We start from the raw sequence: 20,585 nt of genomic DNA on the forward strand, positions 1-20,585 counted from the left end.
GAGAACGTATGTTGCAGCCATCACAGCAAAACTGCTCGGTGAATGGCGACGGGAGCAACAGCAGCCGGTGGCGCAGACGTTGGCGGCACCCACCGCACCTGCCGACCGGGAGTGAGGGCAGACAGCACAACAGTGCTCCTTTTTGTTAAATTACAGACGAGGACAAGCCCTAGTCCCCCCTTTCGAAGTAAAACCGGTAACGGTAGTCCCGGAAGGGGTAGGATGGAGAACCAAGTAGGGTTTTAGTGGGTAGGACCTCGGCAGGGAGGTGAGTCCCACACGGCGTGCGTAAATGCATTCCCCTGCTTGCAAAATACAAACAAAAAAAAAAGGGGCTGGTAGAAACCGTTTGGAATCATTGACGAAAGAGTGGTTTGGTCGATTCTTTGGAGATGGTATCGGTCTGGCCTAGTTAATTGGATCACTGTCAAAAGGGCGACCCAGAAGGGCCATCGTCGTGAGTGGCACGGTTTAACATATTTTGTCATGTTCGCACGGCGAGTAACATGTATGCTTTACCGAATCATCGCTTCAACGGGTAATCAGTATCAAAAACATGCTCGGTGCCATTCGCGACACATATGAAATGTATAATCTCTCCGCGACCTACATTCGCAGCGCAACATTGTAGTTACCACCGCTGCGCCGGTGAAGGATGTTAACAGCTGAATCAGAGAGAGATCGATCGATGGTTTCGATGTTAATTTATCAGACAGAAATTTAATGATTGATTGTTAGTGTGGTTTTGCATAAAACGAGCACTTCATGGATCTTTTCGCTTTTTTTCTTGTCTTCTCTTGGTATTTCATTTGAGAAGTTTCAAAAATTCTCGAAAGTTAGGTAAACCTGTGTCTTAAACGAGAATTTCGGTTCACTTCTGCTAAGAATAACTCCACTTTTCCACAATAACATAGTGTATCCATTGCTTGGCGTAGTGATACTAATATAATATTCAATTGTAAAATTCTTAACTAAGGATGACATACAATATTATAAACTGGTGAAGCGCAGAAATCCGAACCAATGAGCGCAAAGTGGAAGACTTTAAATTTTTAACAAAATTACAAGACAATCAACCGCTCTCTCAATGTTCTCAATCAATCCTATAAATGTCTTAAGCCACGTAAAATTAGCTTTATAGTGTCTTTGAGAATAGAGGCTTAAACATGACTAATGGGCATGGGAAATTCACAACTGGCCCTTAGACGGCATCTGAAGGTACATTCAATCGTGGTCAGTGCGAATATATGAATATTCGTTTTAAGTATCTGCATAATTGCATTAAGTGCGACTCAAGGAAATTTCTACATCTACATTTTCTACATTTGTCTACATCTGTAATGTTGTATGTTTAGGGTGATAAGCAAGGTGTAACATTTAGAAGCAAACATTCAATCGATTTTACTTGGGAACACAGACCGTTTAGTTTCAATGACCATCGGTTCCAAAAACACTCTACATACCGTAAATAAAATGAAAATAGGAAAATAGAATGTTTTGTTATAAATTATCATTCAAACGTAACAACGTAACTTCAGGATTGCTTTTGCTACCTACCAAATACCACAGGTTAATTTGAGGCTACGTAAACTATAATCTGGCTGGACATCACACGAGAACCTTCAATTCAATAAACATCGAGCCTCGTTGCACTACATTGAAAAGGGTTTTACCTTTTTAGTCGTACCAGAAGCTAAGCGTAAACGATTCTTCTCCCCGATGCGCTTGGCCCTTGAGCGAAGACTAGCACACGTAGAGAACAGTAAAAGTTTTAATGACAAAAAAAGTTTGAAATTTTTCGAAGCGCTTCCCTTTGTTCGAGCTTCACAGATTGTTAACCCGCAAACTTACGCTTCGTGTCAGCTGCTACAGCAGGGATCAGGATTTCACAGGTGGACTTTCCAATATTTTTGTAGAGTTATTGAATAAAAAAAACTTCCGTCGCCACTATGAACGTTGATTCGATCTGGATGAAAAGAAACTTTCGTAATTAACCTGACCAGGGTAAAAGGAGGAGAGAAAAGAGGAAACCATTTCTAAACCAAACTTGCTAAATTCATTCAGGCATAGCATTTTATGCATCATTACCGGCGGTGATATGATTTCTTTATGGTGGCCCTAAATGGTACTGAGGTAGAAAAAACACATTCATCTACATTGTGAAAGAGTTTACAGTGGACAAGATAACGCCGTGCTGATAAACATTCATTAGATTGTAATGTAACGACTGCGATATGAGCTGTCACAAGGGAGGTTATTTTAAGCCTAGATAATATCGCCGAACGTAATAGTTATACATAGCACAAGCTGTTGCCACCTTTACCTTCACACATTACACCTCAACGGTTTCACGGATTCTCTTTATAATCCACACAAATAGCGAAAAACCCTCATTGTAACATCGTAAGCAATATTCTTGCAAAAATAAAAACTCGATTCTCACTTGTAGTTTTTCATCCAACAAATTTGCAAAAACTGGATCGGGAAAAATAAACAAATGAATTTGGATTTTTATGTAACTTTCTCTATGCTTACCTTTGTGAACACAAAATTAAATTGCAGTCGATGGAAAAAAATATTATCGTCCAATATTTTTCGGAATGAGCTTTTCCTCATTCAACTTGCCGATTCCATTAAAGTAAAAATCTGTCATTTCTAAAGTGAATCAAACAGCTTTCAACCTTATGATCAAACCTATTCCTTTCCTTGCACAGACACTTCAATAGACTGATCAAAATATGTAATTGACAGTAGAATTTTATTTGCTATTTATGAATTTTATTTTATTGCCGCCTACTGTTAAAGCTCTTGTATTGCAGTAAAATCTTTTTCATTGCCCTAATAATTGATGCATGTAGATATTGCTTCCGGTGCAGTGTTAGTGCGAATGCGCTTAAAAGAAACGCATCACGTTCGACGTGAAATTATAATTAAAATGCATTAGAAATCATAACGTTTCGACAACCGCGTCACTTGGTACTTCTAGTAAGATACTCTTCGGCCACGTTGGCCCAACGTTCTTGAATATCTTTGTCTGATTCGTTCCACAGTGCCTCGAGCATACTCCAGCCCCGCGTTTGGGTTGACAGAATGTACCGGTTATTAGAGTCGACGGTGGCCGTGTAGAGACCAAGCACAAGGCTCTGACAAAGACGTGCCGCAACCGCCACCTTTAAACGAAACGTTGTAGTATTCACATTCTAAATTTTAGCTGTTCATCAACTCACCCTGAGGACGTCTTTCTCGTGCTGAGGAATATGTCGTATCATACTGTAGCCAGCGATCACCAGCCCGCCAGTGTCTAGATCGTTCGATTCCAGCATCATGTACGTCATGGCAATGGCCAATTCGAAAACGTAGCGCGAATAGCACACGTCGCCGAAATCGATAATGCCCGTTATTTCGTAGTCCTTGCAATCCGTTGCTTTCTTGTTAACTATGATGTTGTGTTCATTGAAATCCCCGTAGATCACGCCCTGTTGAAATTCGTTCAGATTCGGAATGATTCGTTTTCGAAATGCTGCCAACACCTGTTCGATGATATCCTTGTGGTGCTCGTCCTTGACAACGTAGATGAAATCGTGGAGCTTCGGGAAGCTCTCCAACATCCATATTGACTGCCGGTTGAGGATCTTTGTTTTATCCACACCCTGTAAAAGGTTCAAGATTAGAATTAAGTCTCTGTTTGAATCAAATAAACATAAAGTGGATAGTGGTGGTGTGTTTGATGCGTTTAGTCAGTTCTTTTAAAAACGAATATCAACGCCAATGGCATTGAGTACTCACCTTGAGGGCCGAATCGATTCTCGCTATAAACTGTCCAGCCTGATAGAACATCTCATCCGGATGCGGTACTCCGTGGAATATTTTGCCCGGAATATACTCCAACAAACGAACGATGTGTTCCGAACTGCCCAGCTTTTCGACCGAGTGATATTTGCCGTGAATGTTCTGCATCGGCACCGGACATTTGATCTCACGCTTTCTGAGATGCATCATGATTTCATTCTGCGCCTCAAAGAACGATTCGTCGCGGGAATCGAGTGAATTTGCTATTTTCATCACGTAACCGCTGGCGTTGATTGATTTCAATATCGGGTTCTTGACATAACTGATTGAAATAGGTCGAGGGGACAAAAGAAAGAATGCCGTGAAACCAAAAATAATCAAATAAAAAAAGCGGCGCACGCTGCTGAAACCAATTATCTGTAAACTGACAATCGAATTACCGCACCGAGACCCCCCCCCCCCACCCCCGTGGCCGACACCTTCGGCGACACCGCGCCAATGTCAACCCGCTGCTGTCCCGCAAGCACCGACGTGACAGCCGCGAGAAATTTACAAATTGTAATCACGTGCTCTGCCGCAGGCACTGGTTGCGCCATTTTATTGGGCGCTATATTTTATACAGGCCCACGCGAACCATCGCGGATGGTCCAAATTTTTTTGTCTATGATAACAAGGGTTGATTTAGCGCGAACCAGCGTATCGTTGAAACTTACCTGTCGGCCTGGATCATGAAGTTACGATCATCGTAGGATTCCAGCTCGCAACTTTCCAGCACAATAATTCCGTACAGTCGCTCGGCCAGCTTGCGGACTTCGTCCTCAGTGACGGTGGGCCTTATTTGCGATCCCGGTTTCAACGTGTCCGTATTTGGGGTTTCTATTTCGTTCTCGGTAGCACCCTCTGTTTCATGAATTTCAGATAAACCACCGTCACCATCTTCGGGACGCGGATCCTCCGTGGAGCTCCGTTTGATTGCTTTCATCTCCATGGTAGCTCGCAGGCTCGCTTGGTCTATCGAAAACCACGAGCGGATGCTGCGGGAGGCGGATGAGGATTGCAAACACGTAACTTTCTCTTTTTTCCTACGGTCCTAATCTCGGCGACCGTCACGGTTGAATGCGAACACGACAAACGCGTACACAACCACTCGCCAACGTACTCTCAGGCGTACTGCCCGGACTCTGCGTGGACTCTGCGCGATCCACCGTTCGAAGCGGCGCATCGCGATCACGCAAAGCTTGTCATCCAGCATGATGTTTTCGCTGCACTGTGTACACTCGGCGCGGCGATTAGTGTGCGGCTGATAACGAGTAAGATAAACGCAATGCCCCGATTACAAACGAATCTATTTGCGGTGCCTGCTTCAGTGGGCTCGCCGAAACCTGGTTCCGGCCTGCGTTTCTTTTATGCCAAACACTTCATACACGCGAAATGCTTTGTTCAAAGGCAAAGTTTATTTTTGTATAAACACTTCCACTTCTACTCTATTAATACGAAGATACGGGTAATATAAAAATCCATCCAAACGGTACAGGTTCATCGAGATTCTAGGAATCGAAGTCCTGCTCCTGTTCCTCACTGCCCTCGCCATTCGCTGCCCGTTGTTGATCCTCGCCGATGGTGTCATTCATGCGCTGCAGAAACGAGTTCAGCAAAAACTTGTTGATGGTGTCGTTCTGGGTAAATTCTCGCACGGTCGGCAAATCGATCGTTGATGCGTCATTGTGTTCGATGCGATCGGCAGGGACGAGATGGCGATCCTGGTCCGGCGTGTCTTGGTCACCGTTCGGAGCACCGTTTTCTACCGGTCCGCTTTCCGCCTCGGTTTTGGCCTCGTCAACCGGCTCCACGGATGGCATGCTGGCGGGTTAGGGTGGCCGTGATTAGCGAGGATAACTTCTTTTTGACGGAATCGAATCAGCGCACCGCAATTAGTCACACAGGAATGTTTTTATCGCCGTCTTGTTGTTTGGGATCTCGATGCTGGACAACTGACAGCTCAGTTGCATGCCTACTGGTTGGTGCCGATTTAGCAACACACTTTACTGTGCTACTGTCACGCAAAGTTGTTGTTTCAAAATGAGAACTACAATAAATCTGTTGGAAGGGCAAAGAAAAATACTGCAAAATCCTCATTGGAAGCACACATCCTTTGTGAAACTGAAAACATTGCAGTTATTGTTACATTGAATATGTCACCGTTTTTATTTCGCAGATTCCATAATCACGCATTTCACTCTGATTCTCTCTCTCTCTCTCTCTCTCGCTTTCTGTGTTGCTCTCTTGAAGGCCGCGATGTTTCACCAAAAACATAGAAAACAACGCGCACATGGATTTCCAACGCACACACAGTTTTCGTGGTTCCTTAATCCTTCGTGCGTTGTTGTGTTCCTGTGTAAATCTGGTGTTTTTACAACGGGTTATCCTAGTTCTGTGTTTTAATCAGACCCGTCAAAGGTGTTAGTAATTGTTCTCTGGTCTCGCAACGTCCCAAACAAAATCCGCAATCCTTTGGGCCGGTGCGAAATGTGTATACAAAATGTGCGTCACTTTTTTTTAGCGTCGAGCGCCGGCAGATTCGGCGCGTAAACATTCCAGTTCGCGAGAGAGATAGAGAGCGTGTTCGCCACGAGAGAATCCGAATGTGGTCCCGCGGCACAGTGGGGGATTGGTATTGCAAAGAAGGATATATTTCGTTTTAGGAAGAATCTGAGGTATGCAATCTGCATTACACCCAAATGTTGAAATGCATAATCTTCTGCAAATATCGAATTTCTGATAAAAAGCCAATGCCTTATGAGCTAATGTCGCTAATGCCAGCAGCGTTTGTGGGAACTTTGAAACAAGTAATAATTACCATCCGAAGTATCCAACCCATGAACTATTGTTTAAACGTTTGACAAACTTTGCCTGAAATGCTTGTTTCTGAAGATCCTGCCCGAGGTAGATCTACTCTTACTTCGAACGCATCGTAGAGGTCTTGATGAATTTTTAGCTTCTGTTTTTCTTACTGCGTTGTATGCTCTATGGTAACCCTCCATTTCTTAAACGTTATTTTATATGAAATACTTAACAAACACTGCAGAAACCTCAACCAACTATGAAAAGGAGAAATACAAAGGGTGAAGAGGTGAAGGGTATATTCGGTTGTTTGAATACAAGATAGAGATTTTACTTAGTTTACCTAAATAATAGAAACAATATGCCTAATGGCAATATGTTTTGTACGGCATTATGCATCAGGAATCGTTTTCTTAAAATAAGCCTAGCAGATGAGTTGGCAGCTAAACTTACTGGAAGTAGTTCTTAATTATGGAAAATTACCTTAATTTTAATTTCAATGACCAGTGTAGGCGACAGAAAGCGACCCCTATTTTTGCTGCATTACCAAATTTGTACAACTGTATTTTTTCGTACTTTTGATTATTTCACATGAAAGAAGGATTCATTACCTCTCGAATGATGTATAATATAGGTACATTACCGTTGCAGAACTGTGCTAACGATCACGTTAAAGTAGTTGATAAAAGTTGGTTTTAAAGAGCCATTTTTATTACCCTTTCGACTTTCACAGATGAAGTTTCGGAATCTACGTATCATAGAAGGCCATGAATGTGGATTTGTCATACATAACTTATCTATTTTACGCAAATATAACTAAAACTCTCAGTTTTGAAATAATTGATTTGTGACCACCTTTTCCCCATAGTGCGCGGTACGCAACACGAGAAACACGATTGCTTCCCGCGCGTCCAGTCAGTTTTAAATTATCATTCTTTGCGAGAAGTCTTGTCCGCGGCCCGCGGTTGGTTTCGGGCTGGAGTTTTGTGCCGTTACTTGAAAGAGTGCTTGATTAGATTCGATTAAATTGAACGCGGTACGAAGCAATTGGAAAAATGGTCGCGATTTCTGGGAGTTCGCGTTTTGTAACATCCCTCGTGTAAAACTGTGTCCCCGTGTTATCTTTCGTCGCAGGCCGAGCCATCGATTTTATCGCCCGACCTGTTGTTAGTGATAAAAGCTTCCGATACTCCAACAAGTGGTTGACGTCTGGGGGTCGCATCTGCACCGGGCAGCGTCTTCCGGTAGTGAAACGGAAGTGAACGTGTCTGCGTGTGTGTGGTGGTGAACAAATTTAACTAATTTCCCTCCTACGGGGTGGGGGAGTAAAACGTGACTAAAGTGTGATATATAGAATCGAAGAGTGTCACGATGACCGCGAAGGATGCGACTCGTGCGCCCTCGTCCGGTGATGTTGCACTTCCTGCGGGTGACGGTACGCGAGCAGAAGGTGGTGATAAGATAGTGCTTAAACGCAAGATCACGCTAATCAACGGTGTGGGCATTATCGTGGGGACGATTATCGGTTCCGGAATCTTCATCTCGCCGACGGGGGTATTTGTGTTCACAAAGTAAGTTTCTCCTGTTACACTCGGAACTAGGGGGTTCGAAAGATACACAAGAACACGGCTTAAAATGAGCATTATGTTGGTGGTGATCGAAGGCTTCCCGATCCGTGCGATTTGGAAATTACCGCCTCCTATGTTTTTCGACATTTGCCCCGTAGAAACTTTTCTCAACTGTCTTTGGAAATGCTTTGGAATGCTGGAGGAAATAGAGAAGCACTTGAACACCTTAACACCAACACCAACTAGAAACCGAAAACCGACGCCATAAATTAGGAATCAGTGGCCGGTCGCACGAGGAAGCAGAAGAAGCAAATGGTAGACGTGGAAGCGTGGCGAAGGAATCGCGAAACCAGAACCGCGGGAATGTAAACGGGAGAGTGGCTGGATAGTTTGGCGTGCGTTCGGAAGTACAATTCCCCGCTCGTCGGTCGTTACCGTGGCCATAAAATTACACGCATTGCGTTCGCGTTTCGATGAACCGGTTTTGCTGGCGAAAGAAAAATGCCACTGCGAAGAACCGCCGCCGGATACAAGCCTTTTGAAAATTTTCATTCCGAGCTCCTCTGCCGGGATCGGATTGCGTGCATACGGGTTTCGTCCTCGTTCTGATTTTGTCAATCTTTTTTCAGGTCCGTCGGCTCGTCGTTGGTTATCTGGACGCTGAGTGGAATCCTGTCGACGCTGGGAGCCCTTTGCTACGCAGAGCTGGGCACGTGTATCACACGCTCCGGCGGAGACTATGCGTATCTGCTGGTCGCCTTCGGACCACTTGTTGGATTCTTGCGCCTGTGGATGGCACTGCTTATCATTCGTCCTACTACGCAGGTACGCCGTTCCGTTCCGTTCCCTTCCCTGATAAAAAGCTCGAAGGCTGGCCATTTGTTCCCTTTTTCTGTGCTCCAATCCAACCACACAGCCCCAAGGGAGGTTATCCGAGACTCGGAGGGAGTCGAGAAAGTTTGTTTGCAAAGCTCTGTGCGACGAAGCACAAAGTGGAACATTTATTTTGCCTCTAGACCATTGTTCTTTGCCTTTACACACGGCTGGCGTCGTTCAGCTTCTGCAGAAACGTGCTCGTTTCGATGCTTCCTACTTCTGTCTGTCCCTGCCTTCGATGCCTGGATACAGAATAAGTGGGCCGTTGGTTCCAGTAGTAACCACCGTCGAGAGTCCTGGCGAATGATAATGGTGGCCCTCCAATCCATCATCTGGTATCGTTCCTTGTGCCTACGAACCACATCGAGAGAGCAAAGATTAATTATTCAGCAGCCTCGGGCGCATCCACGAAAGCTCACCGTGATCTGCGTTTTTCTCCAGGAACAGTCAACAGGGAGTCGCTGCAGAGCTAAACCCTCATCGGGTGGCGTTTGGTGGGGGCACATTGAGTAAATGATTAAAATTTAGCTTCCCACCAAAAGCCGATAATCCAGAAATGTAGGAGGTCCGGTCCAATTGATTGAGGAAGTATTTCTCCACCGATTCGGTTCGGAGCCGAGCGCTGTATGTGGCAGTCTCGTTGTATTGATGTGTGCCATTGGCCATGAAACGTCGTTAGAGTTAGAGGCGAAGGCGTCGGAGGATATGCCATTTGTTAATGGCGCTTGTGCGTAAGCAAGCAGCCCTTCGTCCAACCGCTCGTCCGGTCACGGCCACTGGGAGCTGATGGAGGAAGTTGGTAAACAAACTGAAGCGCTCCATGATTGGAAATTCTCTCTCCCAATTGAATTACAGATTGAATTGATTGTAGACGGCTTTTCTCCGCTGTTCATTGCGATAAGATGGGTATAGAAAACCGTGCGGTTCGGAAAAAAGACGAAAGGATGCTAAAGGGGCGTTTTTCATCGGAAAACAGGGCATCACCACGAGTTGCTCTGTGTAACTGAATAACTTTTGGGTTAAGTTTTCAACCGAACCGTAGACCATCAGGTCGGGCATGCGGGAAGTCCGGGGTGGATCGGATTAGAAACTTCTGCCGAACATCAACTAAGGTTTTATTGCTGTTCCAGGTTACAGCTCAAACGTAGGCGGTTTGGTTATAGGGGTTGGAATTGGCTTTAGTGGTTGGGGAAAATGACTATAAGTTAATAGTTCTTACATTCTTCTGATATTAATAACGCAAATGTACATCTTATAACCGAATCTTTGCTTCAGCTATCAATCTTTTCTCATTACACTATGTGTAGGACTAAAACGTAGACATATGAAATTTGGATACGATTTTGAAAAGATTATACATTTAATAAGTGGCGTCTCAAAAAATGGAATTTTATATGGAAGAACAATAATTGAAACGGCCTTTCAAATATTTGACCCCTGTTGGCTAATGCTCTATAGAGATCTGTAAAAAAATATATGTCAAATATTTGCCCATATCCGGAATCGATGTTCCTCTTAAATTTAAATATATAGCGATACATGATAAATATGGAGTGCATATGCATGTACAGTGTGCATATGTGATCTGTCGATTTATTTATTGATCGTTGATCGGTTTGTGAATTCTCAAACGTGTAACGTGAATTCTGCATTTCAATTAAGCGTTGCGATCGAGCGCACAGGACCGTCGAAATTCCTGACCGCGTTCATGAATCCATTTATTGGCGACTAAAGTGAGGCGAGAACGAAATTTAGTTCACGACAGACTTGGAAGACTTACCGGGCTAGGTTTTCTTACCCCATTTGGAACCTAGCAGAACCGGGCAGGCACCGTGCATGGATCTTTCATCGGGATTACCATTCTGTAAAAGATTGTACCAAAATATTGCGGAACCCTTCCGCGGGAAAACACCAACTCCTATTTCCGGGAAAACCGTTGCTCCTCCTATCTCTACATCGCTGAGCTGAATAGACGGGAAGTAAGTCTTTATTTCTAATGAATTGAGACTTCATCGTAAGATTTTTAAAATAATGCTACTTACATAGTACATTACAGTTGCAATGCGATCGCCTTCTCCAACATCCGTTTCATTTACCGCTTCACTTTTGATGTAATCGTAATGGGGCATATAGAGACCACCGACGCCATAGTTTCCGACCTGCAGTTGCTCCGATCCTTCCATGGATAGACCGGTCATATCTTCAGTTCGTTGAGAAACGGCCAATACGAACGGATGTACGCTATCATCGAGCCATCCATTGCTACTAGTACGGGAATTGGAGTCCTCGTGTTTGTGTTCCGTAGCGACTTGCGAACGTGTTAGCAAAGGCTTAACGTATTTTAAGAGTATTTCGACCTCTCTGTCCGAGATTGCCTCGTGGTACATAACTATAAATGGATCGAGGCTTAACTCTTCCATCTTTAGAGGTGCAATCGTGAGAAAAGGTGTATTTTTATGTTCATATCGACACCGAAGATGTGCCAGTTCACTTGCCGGCCTCCGGAAGTCTCCTCGGCAGAGACAGTGGAACCGACTATAGTCTGGTACAAGTGGTGCAGTCGGTTGTCGAAATGGTTCGTCAAAAGCGATCCATTTTTCGAGCGGTTCCTTGCTTAGAAGAGCCCGACGATTACTCGGATCCAGCTCTAGGACCTGTTCGGTTAGTTCCAATGCTTCACCATAGCGCATGCGACGGAACAGTGCGTACGCAAGGTTGTTCAAAATATCCACCTTACTTAGGCCAGAACACCGCACGGTCCAACGGCGTAAAGCTTCTTCTAGCCAGCCAATTGCGAATTGATAGTGGCCTCCAGTTGATAAATAATAGCCGATTAGGTAACACTCGGTCGAAGTCAGCGGGCGACTGAACGGTAGCTCAAACGCTGTGCCATCAGCTAACCTGTTCGGTTCCATCTCATAGATTTCATGTAATCGGGCCATGCCTTCTGTTATTCCCTGTAGATCTTTCACTGTGGGCATTGCAATGTTTGTGGGCGCACTCTGTCCCATTTCCTTTCCAATAAACAGACGGAGCCTCTCCCAATCCGTCATGAGGCGGTTCGTGAGTAGAAACGCAGTGACCGGATATGATACGTAGTGCATCTCATAGCTTTGGGCTTTTTTCCACTCCTCCGACAAAGCGTCCCGCTGTTGGTGCAATATTTCCAGTTTTTGTTCTTGCACGCTAATGTAACTATCCAATCTGGAAATCAGGGATTCCTCCACCGACAGTAACAATCGCATCTGCTCCACTGAAGAATAGTATTCTCCGTTTACGACTGTCCGCGGATTTTGGGTGCAACATAGCCACAATGCAGAAACCGAAACGACCGTTTTCGCTAGTACCGAGCGTAACATGGTGCGTTTGGAACCGATAGAAGGAACTTGCGAACTGAGAAACCTATTCTTGCGCTGTTAATGAGCTGCTGTTGGTTGGTGGTTAACGAACAAAACAGATTCTGTCGATTTGCTTGATCTAGTGACATAACTTTCACGTACACTTCTTATGAAGAGTAATAGATCACAATTGTTGATTTTCTAAAGATACTTATTCGTCAACAAATTGTATAGGTTTACCATTAAATGTGATCCTTTCGATGAATTGAGCAGGCACTGACAAAAATACATACACCAATCGAATAAAACGTTGCATGGCAAGATCGAATAAAACTTTATCTTGGCGTCACACTTTTGGCCAGTGGTGTAGCACACATAATAGGGTTTACAATTTTTTACTCAATTTATAAACAATGCTTAGCTATGGTTACTACTAGTTTGCCTTCTGCCACCAATGGCGGGTAAAGTTTATCAACAAACCTTTATAAAACGTTCGCCTAGAACCTTCAGTTGATGGCAGCACCTTGGCTTCAGATGGGAACGACTGCCGAAGTACCACCATAATAATTGCGTCAGTACTGCAGTAATCAGATTTAGAAACATTTCCAAGCACGGACTTTCATTAGTGAAGTAATAATGCGACAAACTTGAACAGCTAGAACACTTATATCAAGCAGTAGTGATGATTTATGCATGAACATGTCTCTTGGTCATCTTGGAATTTCAAATTCGCTGGTTTGGTTTTTGATAAAAAAAATTAAAGTCCTTCGACGATGATGTAATCGACGATGGTGTTGAATGGTGTTTAAACAGCGTTCAGAACCGTGATGGCAAGAGCTCCTGGGTTGACCTCGTTTACAATTCCGATTAGTAGACACACAGACATCAATCAGCCGGGAGAGTTTGACGAATCGTGTCTCGGTTAACCATGAATGAAACGGAAGTTAAAACAACGCGACTCTTGCAGAGTTCATGACGGGTTTTCCTGTGGCGTCTATGGTCCCCGTCAGTTGGATGCTATTTTTAATGCCAAATTTTTCTCCGTGACGCAAAGATGGGCGGAAAAAGCAGAAAATATGCATACCGACTGTTTAAACCTCATCACTCAATCACCAGTCCAGGTATTTGAAATGTTTATTTGTGGATGTTTTCGAAAATATTGATGGTACAGTTGAAGTCTTTGAAGAAGAAGTGGCCGCTTTTCGGCTGTCGTTTTCCCTTGGCCTTGTCGATGGTTATCAGTCAAGGTCGGTCTGCGGTCCAAAGAAGGAGGAAAATGGTAGCAAACACCTCGTAACAAGTCGAGGTCGGGCCCCTTTTCGAATGACGCATTCTGCTGGTTGCCCTGGCTGGTTTGGTTGGGACGATAATTCTTACATCACCTTTTGCTGAACACGTTTTCTCAACACTATACGACATCCGTCAATCAAAGTAAATTGCAAGACGTAACAAAGATGTACTTTGCTGGCGCGTGTTATCTTTTCAAATGTGTCCCCGCAACGAATTGTCAAGATCGGCAGAATGGTTCGTTGATAACAAAAACAGGCGGAAGTGGTTACATAATTGGAAGACCGATTTATTAACCGATTGCCGATCGATCGATCGATCGACCATCGTAAGTAAAATTACACGTGGCGATCGAGTGCACATGGACGAAGGAATTCCTGGCCGTTTTCATGGATCCACTTGTTGGCAACTGAAACCAAACAATAAAAACCCGTTTTGTAGTCCGTGGTATTTTTGGCAGATACTCTGAGCGACATCTTACCCCATTTGGAACCAAGCATAACCGGACAGGCACCGTGTAGAGTTCGTGGATCCACCGTTCCGTTTTGGAACAGATTGTACCAAAATATTGCGGATCCTTTCCGCGGGAAAACACCGACTCCTATTTCCGGGAAAACGGTTGCTCCTCCAATGTCTACATCACTGAGCTGTATAACAATGTCTTGTTTAGCACTAACGACTGTTCAGGCACTAAAGTTCGTATTGTAGATTACTCACGTAGAACATCACAGTTGCAATACGGTTGCCTTTGCCCACATCAGGGTATGCTTGTTGTCCCTCTTCCGGAGTGGCATAATCGTGATGCGGTAGATAGTGGCCACCGACACCATAGTTTCCTACTTGCAGCATCTCCGCCGCCCACATTGTCAGACCGGTCATGTCCTCTGTTCGTCGGGAGATAGCTCTTACGTAACGGTGCATGGGATCGTCGAGCCACCCGTTGCTGCTGGTACGGACATTGGACACTTCCTTCTTGCTGGAGTCTCCCACCATCGACCGTTTCAAGGTAGTCTTGGTGATTTCCAATAAGGTAGTTATCTCCGGATCCGAGATTATCTCATGGTACACCACGATGAAAGGATCGTGACTCAACTCTTCCAGCTTTAGAGGAGCGATCCTCAGAAATGGAGTTCGGCTGTGCTCATAGCGACAGCGCAACTTTGCCAAATCACTTGCTGGTCGCGGGAACTCTCCTCGGCAGAGGCTGTGATATTTTGTGTAATCGGTTGCAGCAATTGCAGGCGGTAACCCGAAATCTTTCTCATATTGGATCCACTGCACCAGTGAGTCTTTGCTTTTCTTGGCAGTGGCATTGTCTGGCTGCAGTTTCAGCACCTGGTTGGTCAGTTCCAATGCTTCGGCATATTTCATGTCTTGGGCCAGCGCGTACGATAGGGCGTTCAAGATTTCCACCTTACTTACGCCAGGATTTACGGTCGTCCAGCGTCGCAGCGCTTCCCGAAGCCAGCTAATTGCGTACTTGTGATTGCTGGAGGCGGACAGTCTGATGCCAATCTGGTAGCACTCGGCCGGTGTTAGCGGCTGGTTGAGCTTACGATCGAAAATTTCTCCATTCGCCATATCTTTTGCGCTGAGCTTGTACACCTGCTGCAGTCGGGCCAATCCTTCCGCTACGCCAGCTACATCGTTTGCGGTGGGCATCTTGGTCGAGTTTAGCAGCTTCGCCCCAACGTCCATATCCAAAAACGACCGAATGCGCTCCCAGTCCGAGAAGAGGCGGTTCGTTAGCAGGAAAGCGCTAACCGGATTCGAAACGTACCGTATCTCGTCCTTTTGGCCCTGTTTTAACTCCTTCATCAGCATGTCCCGTTGCCGATGCAGAAACTGAATCTTTTGCTCGTGCAACTTAATGTAATTGTCCAGACTGGCTACCAGTGACTCCTCCAGCTCGAGCAGCTTCCTCATGTGCTCGACCGAGGAGAAGTATTCGCCGTTAACGGTGACCGCTGGAAGATTGCAGCTCGCCCAAAGTAGGGTTACCACCGTCAGTAGCCTCCGTTTCACCATTATGCGGCGAAGCTAGCTTCGGACACCTCTGTACGCACAAGACACTAGACCGATTCAAAGTGACAGAGTGGCAGCCAGTGGCAGGTCTACACCTACCCCAGTGGGGCCAAATTTTCAATCAGAACCGACTAATAGTAAATTGGCCACCCCGAACGCTGCATGTCATCGATAAGAACGCTTTAAGGGAATTTATCAAAATAGGATGTACTTGTGATGTCATTCGTTATCAACCTACAGTATGGCGAACATGCTTTCATTTTCAAGCGTGAAACCTTGACAGCGAAGCAATGGGGTCGTCTAGCCACGTATTTCTGCAACATGCTGTAATGCAGTAAAGCCAAACGTTTTACGCACGTTATACACTCGTAATAGTCCCTAAAATTTTGTTTTTATTTTACCACATTTGATTTTCTAAGAAAATCATCAACGCCGAGTGCAACTGTTCAAGCCATTTTATCCACTTCTACCCACATTTGCAGAATGAGAGCATCACTTTCCAGTACAGACTCGTTAGAGTCTCGATCGTTGCTGAGAGCCTCCCAAAAGCCACACGTAACGGAAAATAAGTCAAGCATGCTTGAAATAGTACGCATTTTTATTGGTTTACACTGATATTGCGATCGATTCGCTGACTTCAACGTGGTGTGTTACCCACCAGAAAATCCGGTTCTACCACGTTGCGTACGACAATTGTAACGGTGTGTGAAGATACTCCATTGAACGAACTTGTTCGATTAGAATTTATTAGTTTCGCAATGGAATTTACATTGTAAATACTAACTGTGTATAAATGGTATGCAAGCGATATCGGTAAACGCATTGCTCTTGGAACGTGTTTGAAAACCTGTCTCCTTACATGTTGCATGTAGAATACGGACGAGTTCAATCGTATATAGTGTGAGCAAGGGTTTCGGTTTCGTTTTCGATTCCAACAGCCAAACACCATATCGAATTACTGTCTCGTGGTAATGCAGTTACGAAATAAGTTGACATGCTTTTATCCGTGAAATACTGAACTTCACTCTCTCTCTCTATGTGTGGCCCAAGTAGAGAATGGTATTCAAATGAATGTTAATTAGTTTGTCCGCAAAGCCGCTAGGTTCAGGGTAGTCCCATAGCGTACATGGAATACGGTTTACTCGCCATTGCACTCGCTGAACTACAACAACCACTTAGAGGAAGACTATTTTGGTCGGACTTCATGAGGATGCAATTTGCGTTGAACGATGAAAAGAGTTGAGTTATAATTGAGGTTGAATTTGGTACGCAACATATAACGCTGATAAAGCGCAAAGGGCAGTGTTGTTGGATTTTTATTACGGCTAATTGTTTAATTGGCCGGCAGTTTATATTTTTAGTACCTATAATTTTGCACTAACGAAATATTCTTATTGAGAAGCAATCCTCGCCCCTCCTCGCTGTGAAACTGTTTTTGTCGTTGTTGTGTCGACTTTCTTTTTTCATACAATTTCTTATGGAGTATTTTTAAAAGGTATTTCTACTAATTCAAGATTTGTTTTCCGTAGGCTATCGTGGCACTCACCTTCGCTCAGTACGCGGTGCGTCCGTTTTTCGAAGATTGTGCCCCTCCGGAAAATGCAGTCCGATTGCTGGCTGCCGTTTGTCTGTGCTTCCTGACGGCCATCAACTGTATATCGACCAAATGGGCTATGAAAATTCAGGACGTTTTTACTATCGCTAAGCTAACTGCGCTGGTGTCCATCATTCTGGCCGGGATGTACTTTATGGCAACGGATTCGCTGGACAACTTTTACAACCCATGGGAGGGTGATTACACGCTTTCTAGCTTGGCGTACGCATTTTACTCGGGGTTGTTCGCATTCGGTGGCTGGAACTATTTGAACTTTGTAACGGAAGAGTTGGAAAACCCCTACAAGTAGGTTCAAATGATAAATGTTAGCAATATTAGCATAATTCTGATGACTAAAAATTTCATTTTACCTTTTTGGCAATGAAGGAACCTTCCCCGTGCGATCTGGATTGCGATGCCCATGGTAACCGGAATCTACGTGTTTGTGAACATGGCATACTTTGCGGTTGTATCGCGGCAGGAGATGCTCGCCTCGATTGCAGTCGCTGTCTCGTTTGGTAATCGAATGTTTGGGTCCGCTGCCTGGTTGATCCCGATCTTCGTAGCACTCAGCACGTTCGGAGGTGTGAACGGAATCCTGTTCACATCGGCGCGACTCTTCTCGACTGGCGCCCAGGAGGGTCACTTACCGGCCTGGTTTTCGCTGGTGCATGTCGACCGTCAAACACCGATACCGGCCCTGATCTTCACATGCATAACCTCCATCATAATGCTGCTGTCGGCCAACGTGTTCGTGTTGATCAACTATTTCAGCCAAATCCTGTGGCTCTCGGTAGCCGCCAGCATCGCCGGTCTACTTTGGTTGCGGATTTCCAAGTATTACTTACGCCTGGCCACAGTCTGTACGGCCGAACATAACACGAAAATGCTTTTTGCCTCCTTTTAGACCCAACATGCCGCGACCGATCCGAGTCAATCTGGTACTTCCTGTAACGTTTCTCGTCTGCTGCTTGGGTCTGGTGCTCCTGCCTTCGTTTTCCGAACCGTTCAATCTACTCGTTGGGCTCGGCATTACCCTCTCCGGTGTGCCGGTGTACTACGTGTGCATTGTGTGGCGTAGCAATGCAAAATCGAAAAACTTTCTCATGCATTGGATCGAGCGTGGTTGCCAGATCCTGTTCAACGCAGCTTTCGTCGACTGCCATCATGATCGTAAGAGGGAGCACGAGTTTTCGGAAATGCAGACGAGCATCGAAGACAAAAGTGTTAGTCATTAAGGTTGAAGGCTTAAGGTAATTGTTGTAATCGAACAAAGAACCAACCAGAAATGGTCATTTGAAGATCCTGAGGTACGTTTGAGTTGATAGGCCATTGTTTCGTACGGCGAATCTCTACAGATTGATTTATAGTGCTTTACTCGTGGACATCACTGTTTTCCTAGTGCGCAGGAGTATATTTCTGGAAGAATTTATGATAGGTTACGCATGGCAACGATACTTACACTTGAGCGGCCAAGAGCAAACGTGAAATAACACGTGCCAGCTATACAGATGTTAGGAGGGATTCTCGATGCATGTTGTTTTTAATGACTTTAAAGAGCGAATGCTACTTATGTACGTGCATTATACTGAACCAACACGATAGCTAACACCGGTGACGTTGGGCTAAACCGTTGCCGGTGTTACGTGAACTTCTTGCTTATATATCATAGTACTTATTGATCTATGTGCGTGTAAGATTTATCACAAATAAACAACATAAAAAGTATGCTCTCTATAAACCTTGTCTCCGTATGTGTCTTATCTTACACGTGTCAGTGATCCTTATGTAATAGCTGTGTAAAGGATTTATCAATCGCAACCGTATGTAGTTATGCCATCACACACCTAATCAAAAAAAAAATGTTGTGAACCTCTAACAATTACTTCTTGAGTTTTAAAATGATATTATTGTTGAATTGACTATTACCATTTCCATTGATCAGTAAAGTAAAGTAAAGTAATTTTAGACTTACACAAGAATGTTTCATAAAGCTACGGAGATGCGCAACACAAAGAAGGGAGGTAAAGACAAGAGAAAAATGAAGAAAATTCTTTTCTGATTTTTCTTCCTTTCAGAACCTGTAATTTCAAATCTTCTTAAGTCTGAAACAAAATAATGAAGAATGAAGAATGAAAAGAATTATATTTCATTTTGAAGAAGAGGGATTTATTTTGAGTCAGAGTCGACATTTTGTTCATATAATTATAGATTAATTATATTATATTTGCACTGCACTATACGTATACAACCTTGCACTATACGTTATATTTACATTACAGCATTTTTACATAATATTGTCTACCTTTCCTAATTTCTATTTGTTATTCGCACTAAACACCTCACCTAGATTCTCAGTATTCCACTAACAGTCCACTAACTAATCTGTCCTATGTCCACTAATCTTCCTAACGAAAACCTAACAAAACTTAAACCTCAAGGAAACTACACACCACACAACACACAAGGCCAACATGAAGGTTCCTCTGCAAAGGATTCGGGGAGCGGTGCAAACACTGTTCCAGTAATGCCCAACGGAATTAGGCACAGTTTGCAAATCATATCTTTCAATTGAAACTTTTCTCTGGCCTGCAAATTCGTTTTGTCATAAGTATCGTAAGTGTTCAACCCAATAGGTACCTGCACAGGGTGGACATGAAGCGCCCTTTGCTGACTAAGGGGATACCCAAAAACAGCAAAGGGGTCTTTTGTCGCACTATCAAGGAGAACCACTTGTCCGTCATTGAAAGGGCCTGGCACCAAAAACCAAGAATTAAGGTCATTTCCTTCTGCGGTAATGTCCCTCAGAAGGAAATTCTTCCTGATTTCGACCCTAACGCCTCTGTTGGAAACAACAGGAAATAGAACTGGGTCGGCAAACTGGTGACAACGTCGCGCTGCTTCACGGAGTAGCAGGGCCCGAGCGATCTGCTGCACCGGATGAGCGGCCCTTTTGAGGTCAACTTTGTGCTTAAGAACCCCAAGTTCTTCCTCGAAAGGGTATGTCGATTGCAGAGCCAATGGCCCAAAGCATTCTACCTCATCCACTAGGTGGAGGAGGTAGTGAAACGTACAGGTAAGGTGACCGACCATGTTCTCTTGCTCTGTGACAAAATCTTCAAGCAACACCCTTGCATATGGTAAAAAACGAGTGTATCTCTTGTGACTGCACAGGGCAACGGCCCAATGCAATTTAGAATAGTTTTCGTAATACTCAGGCTGTTACGCTGGTCACCGGCACTGTGACCCAGCGGCTTTCTTTCTGAA

At 44.4% G+C, this 20,585-nt stretch overlaps 5 protein-coding genes across 5 annotated transcripts in view; 2 read left to right on the top strand and 3 right to left on the bottom strand.

Moving 5' to 3' along the window:
- LOC131207552 (uncharacterized) overlaps positions 1–669 on the top strand; it is a 2,838-nt gene extending 2,169 nt beyond the window's left edge. The window contains exon 4 of the mRNA XM_058200170.1: positions 619–669. Within this exon, the coding sequence (XP_058056153.1) occupies positions 619–669 (51 nt within the window). The remainder of the gene's footprint in view (positions 1–618) is intronic.
- Positions 670–2,613: 1,944 nt separating this feature from the next.
- LOC131211626 (hydroxylysine kinase) lies at positions 2,614–4,780 on the bottom strand. The gene is made up of 4 exons (XM_058205184.1): positions 4,503–4,780; positions 3,787–4,111; positions 3,228–3,650; positions 2,614–3,170 (listed from the first exon to the last, which is right to left on the bottom strand). Exons 1-4 carry the CDS (start codon positions 4,775–4,777, stop codon positions 2,970–2,972), a joined length of 1,224 nt encoding a protein of 407 aa, XP_058061167.1. The 5' UTR covers positions 4,778–4,780; the 3' UTR covers positions 2,614–2,969.
- A 422-nt stretch (positions 4,781–5,202) lies between these two features.
- LOC131211627 (uncharacterized) lies at positions 5,203–5,761 on the bottom strand. The gene has a single exon (XM_058205185.1). The coding sequence runs from the start codon at positions 5,646–5,648 to the stop codon at positions 5,337–5,339; it is 312 nt and encodes a 103-aa protein (XP_058061168.1). The 5' UTR covers positions 5,649–5,761; the 3' UTR covers positions 5,203–5,336.
- Positions 5,762–7,660: 1,899 nt separating this feature from the next.
- On the top strand, positions 7,661–19,047 carry LOC131211625 (Y+L amino acid transporter 2). The gene is made up of 5 exons (XM_058205183.1): positions 7,661–8,201; positions 8,828–9,023; positions 17,254–17,624; positions 17,706–18,155; positions 18,226–19,047. Exons 1-5 carry the CDS (start codon positions 8,002–8,004, stop codon positions 18,554–18,556), a joined length of 1,548 nt encoding a protein of 515 aa, XP_058061166.1. The 5' UTR covers positions 7,661–8,001; the 3' UTR covers positions 18,557–19,047.
- Positions 19,048–19,407: 360 nt separating this feature from the next.
- Positions 19,408–20,585, bottom strand: part of LOC131207554 (uncharacterized) — a 2,583-nt gene continuing 1,405 nt past the window's right edge. Inside the window, exon 4 of the mRNA XM_058200172.1 lies at positions 19,408–19,423. Within this exon, the coding sequence (XP_058056155.1) occupies positions 19,408–19,423 (16 nt within the window). The remainder of the gene's footprint in view (positions 19,424–20,585) is intronic.

Source organism: Anopheles bellator, chromosome 2 (assembly GCF_943735745.2).
Source record: "Anopheles bellator chromosome 2, idAnoBellAS_SP24_06.2, whole genome shotgun sequence".
Taxonomy (NCBI): Eukaryota; Metazoa; Arthropoda; class Insecta; order Diptera; family Culicidae; genus Anopheles; species Anopheles bellator.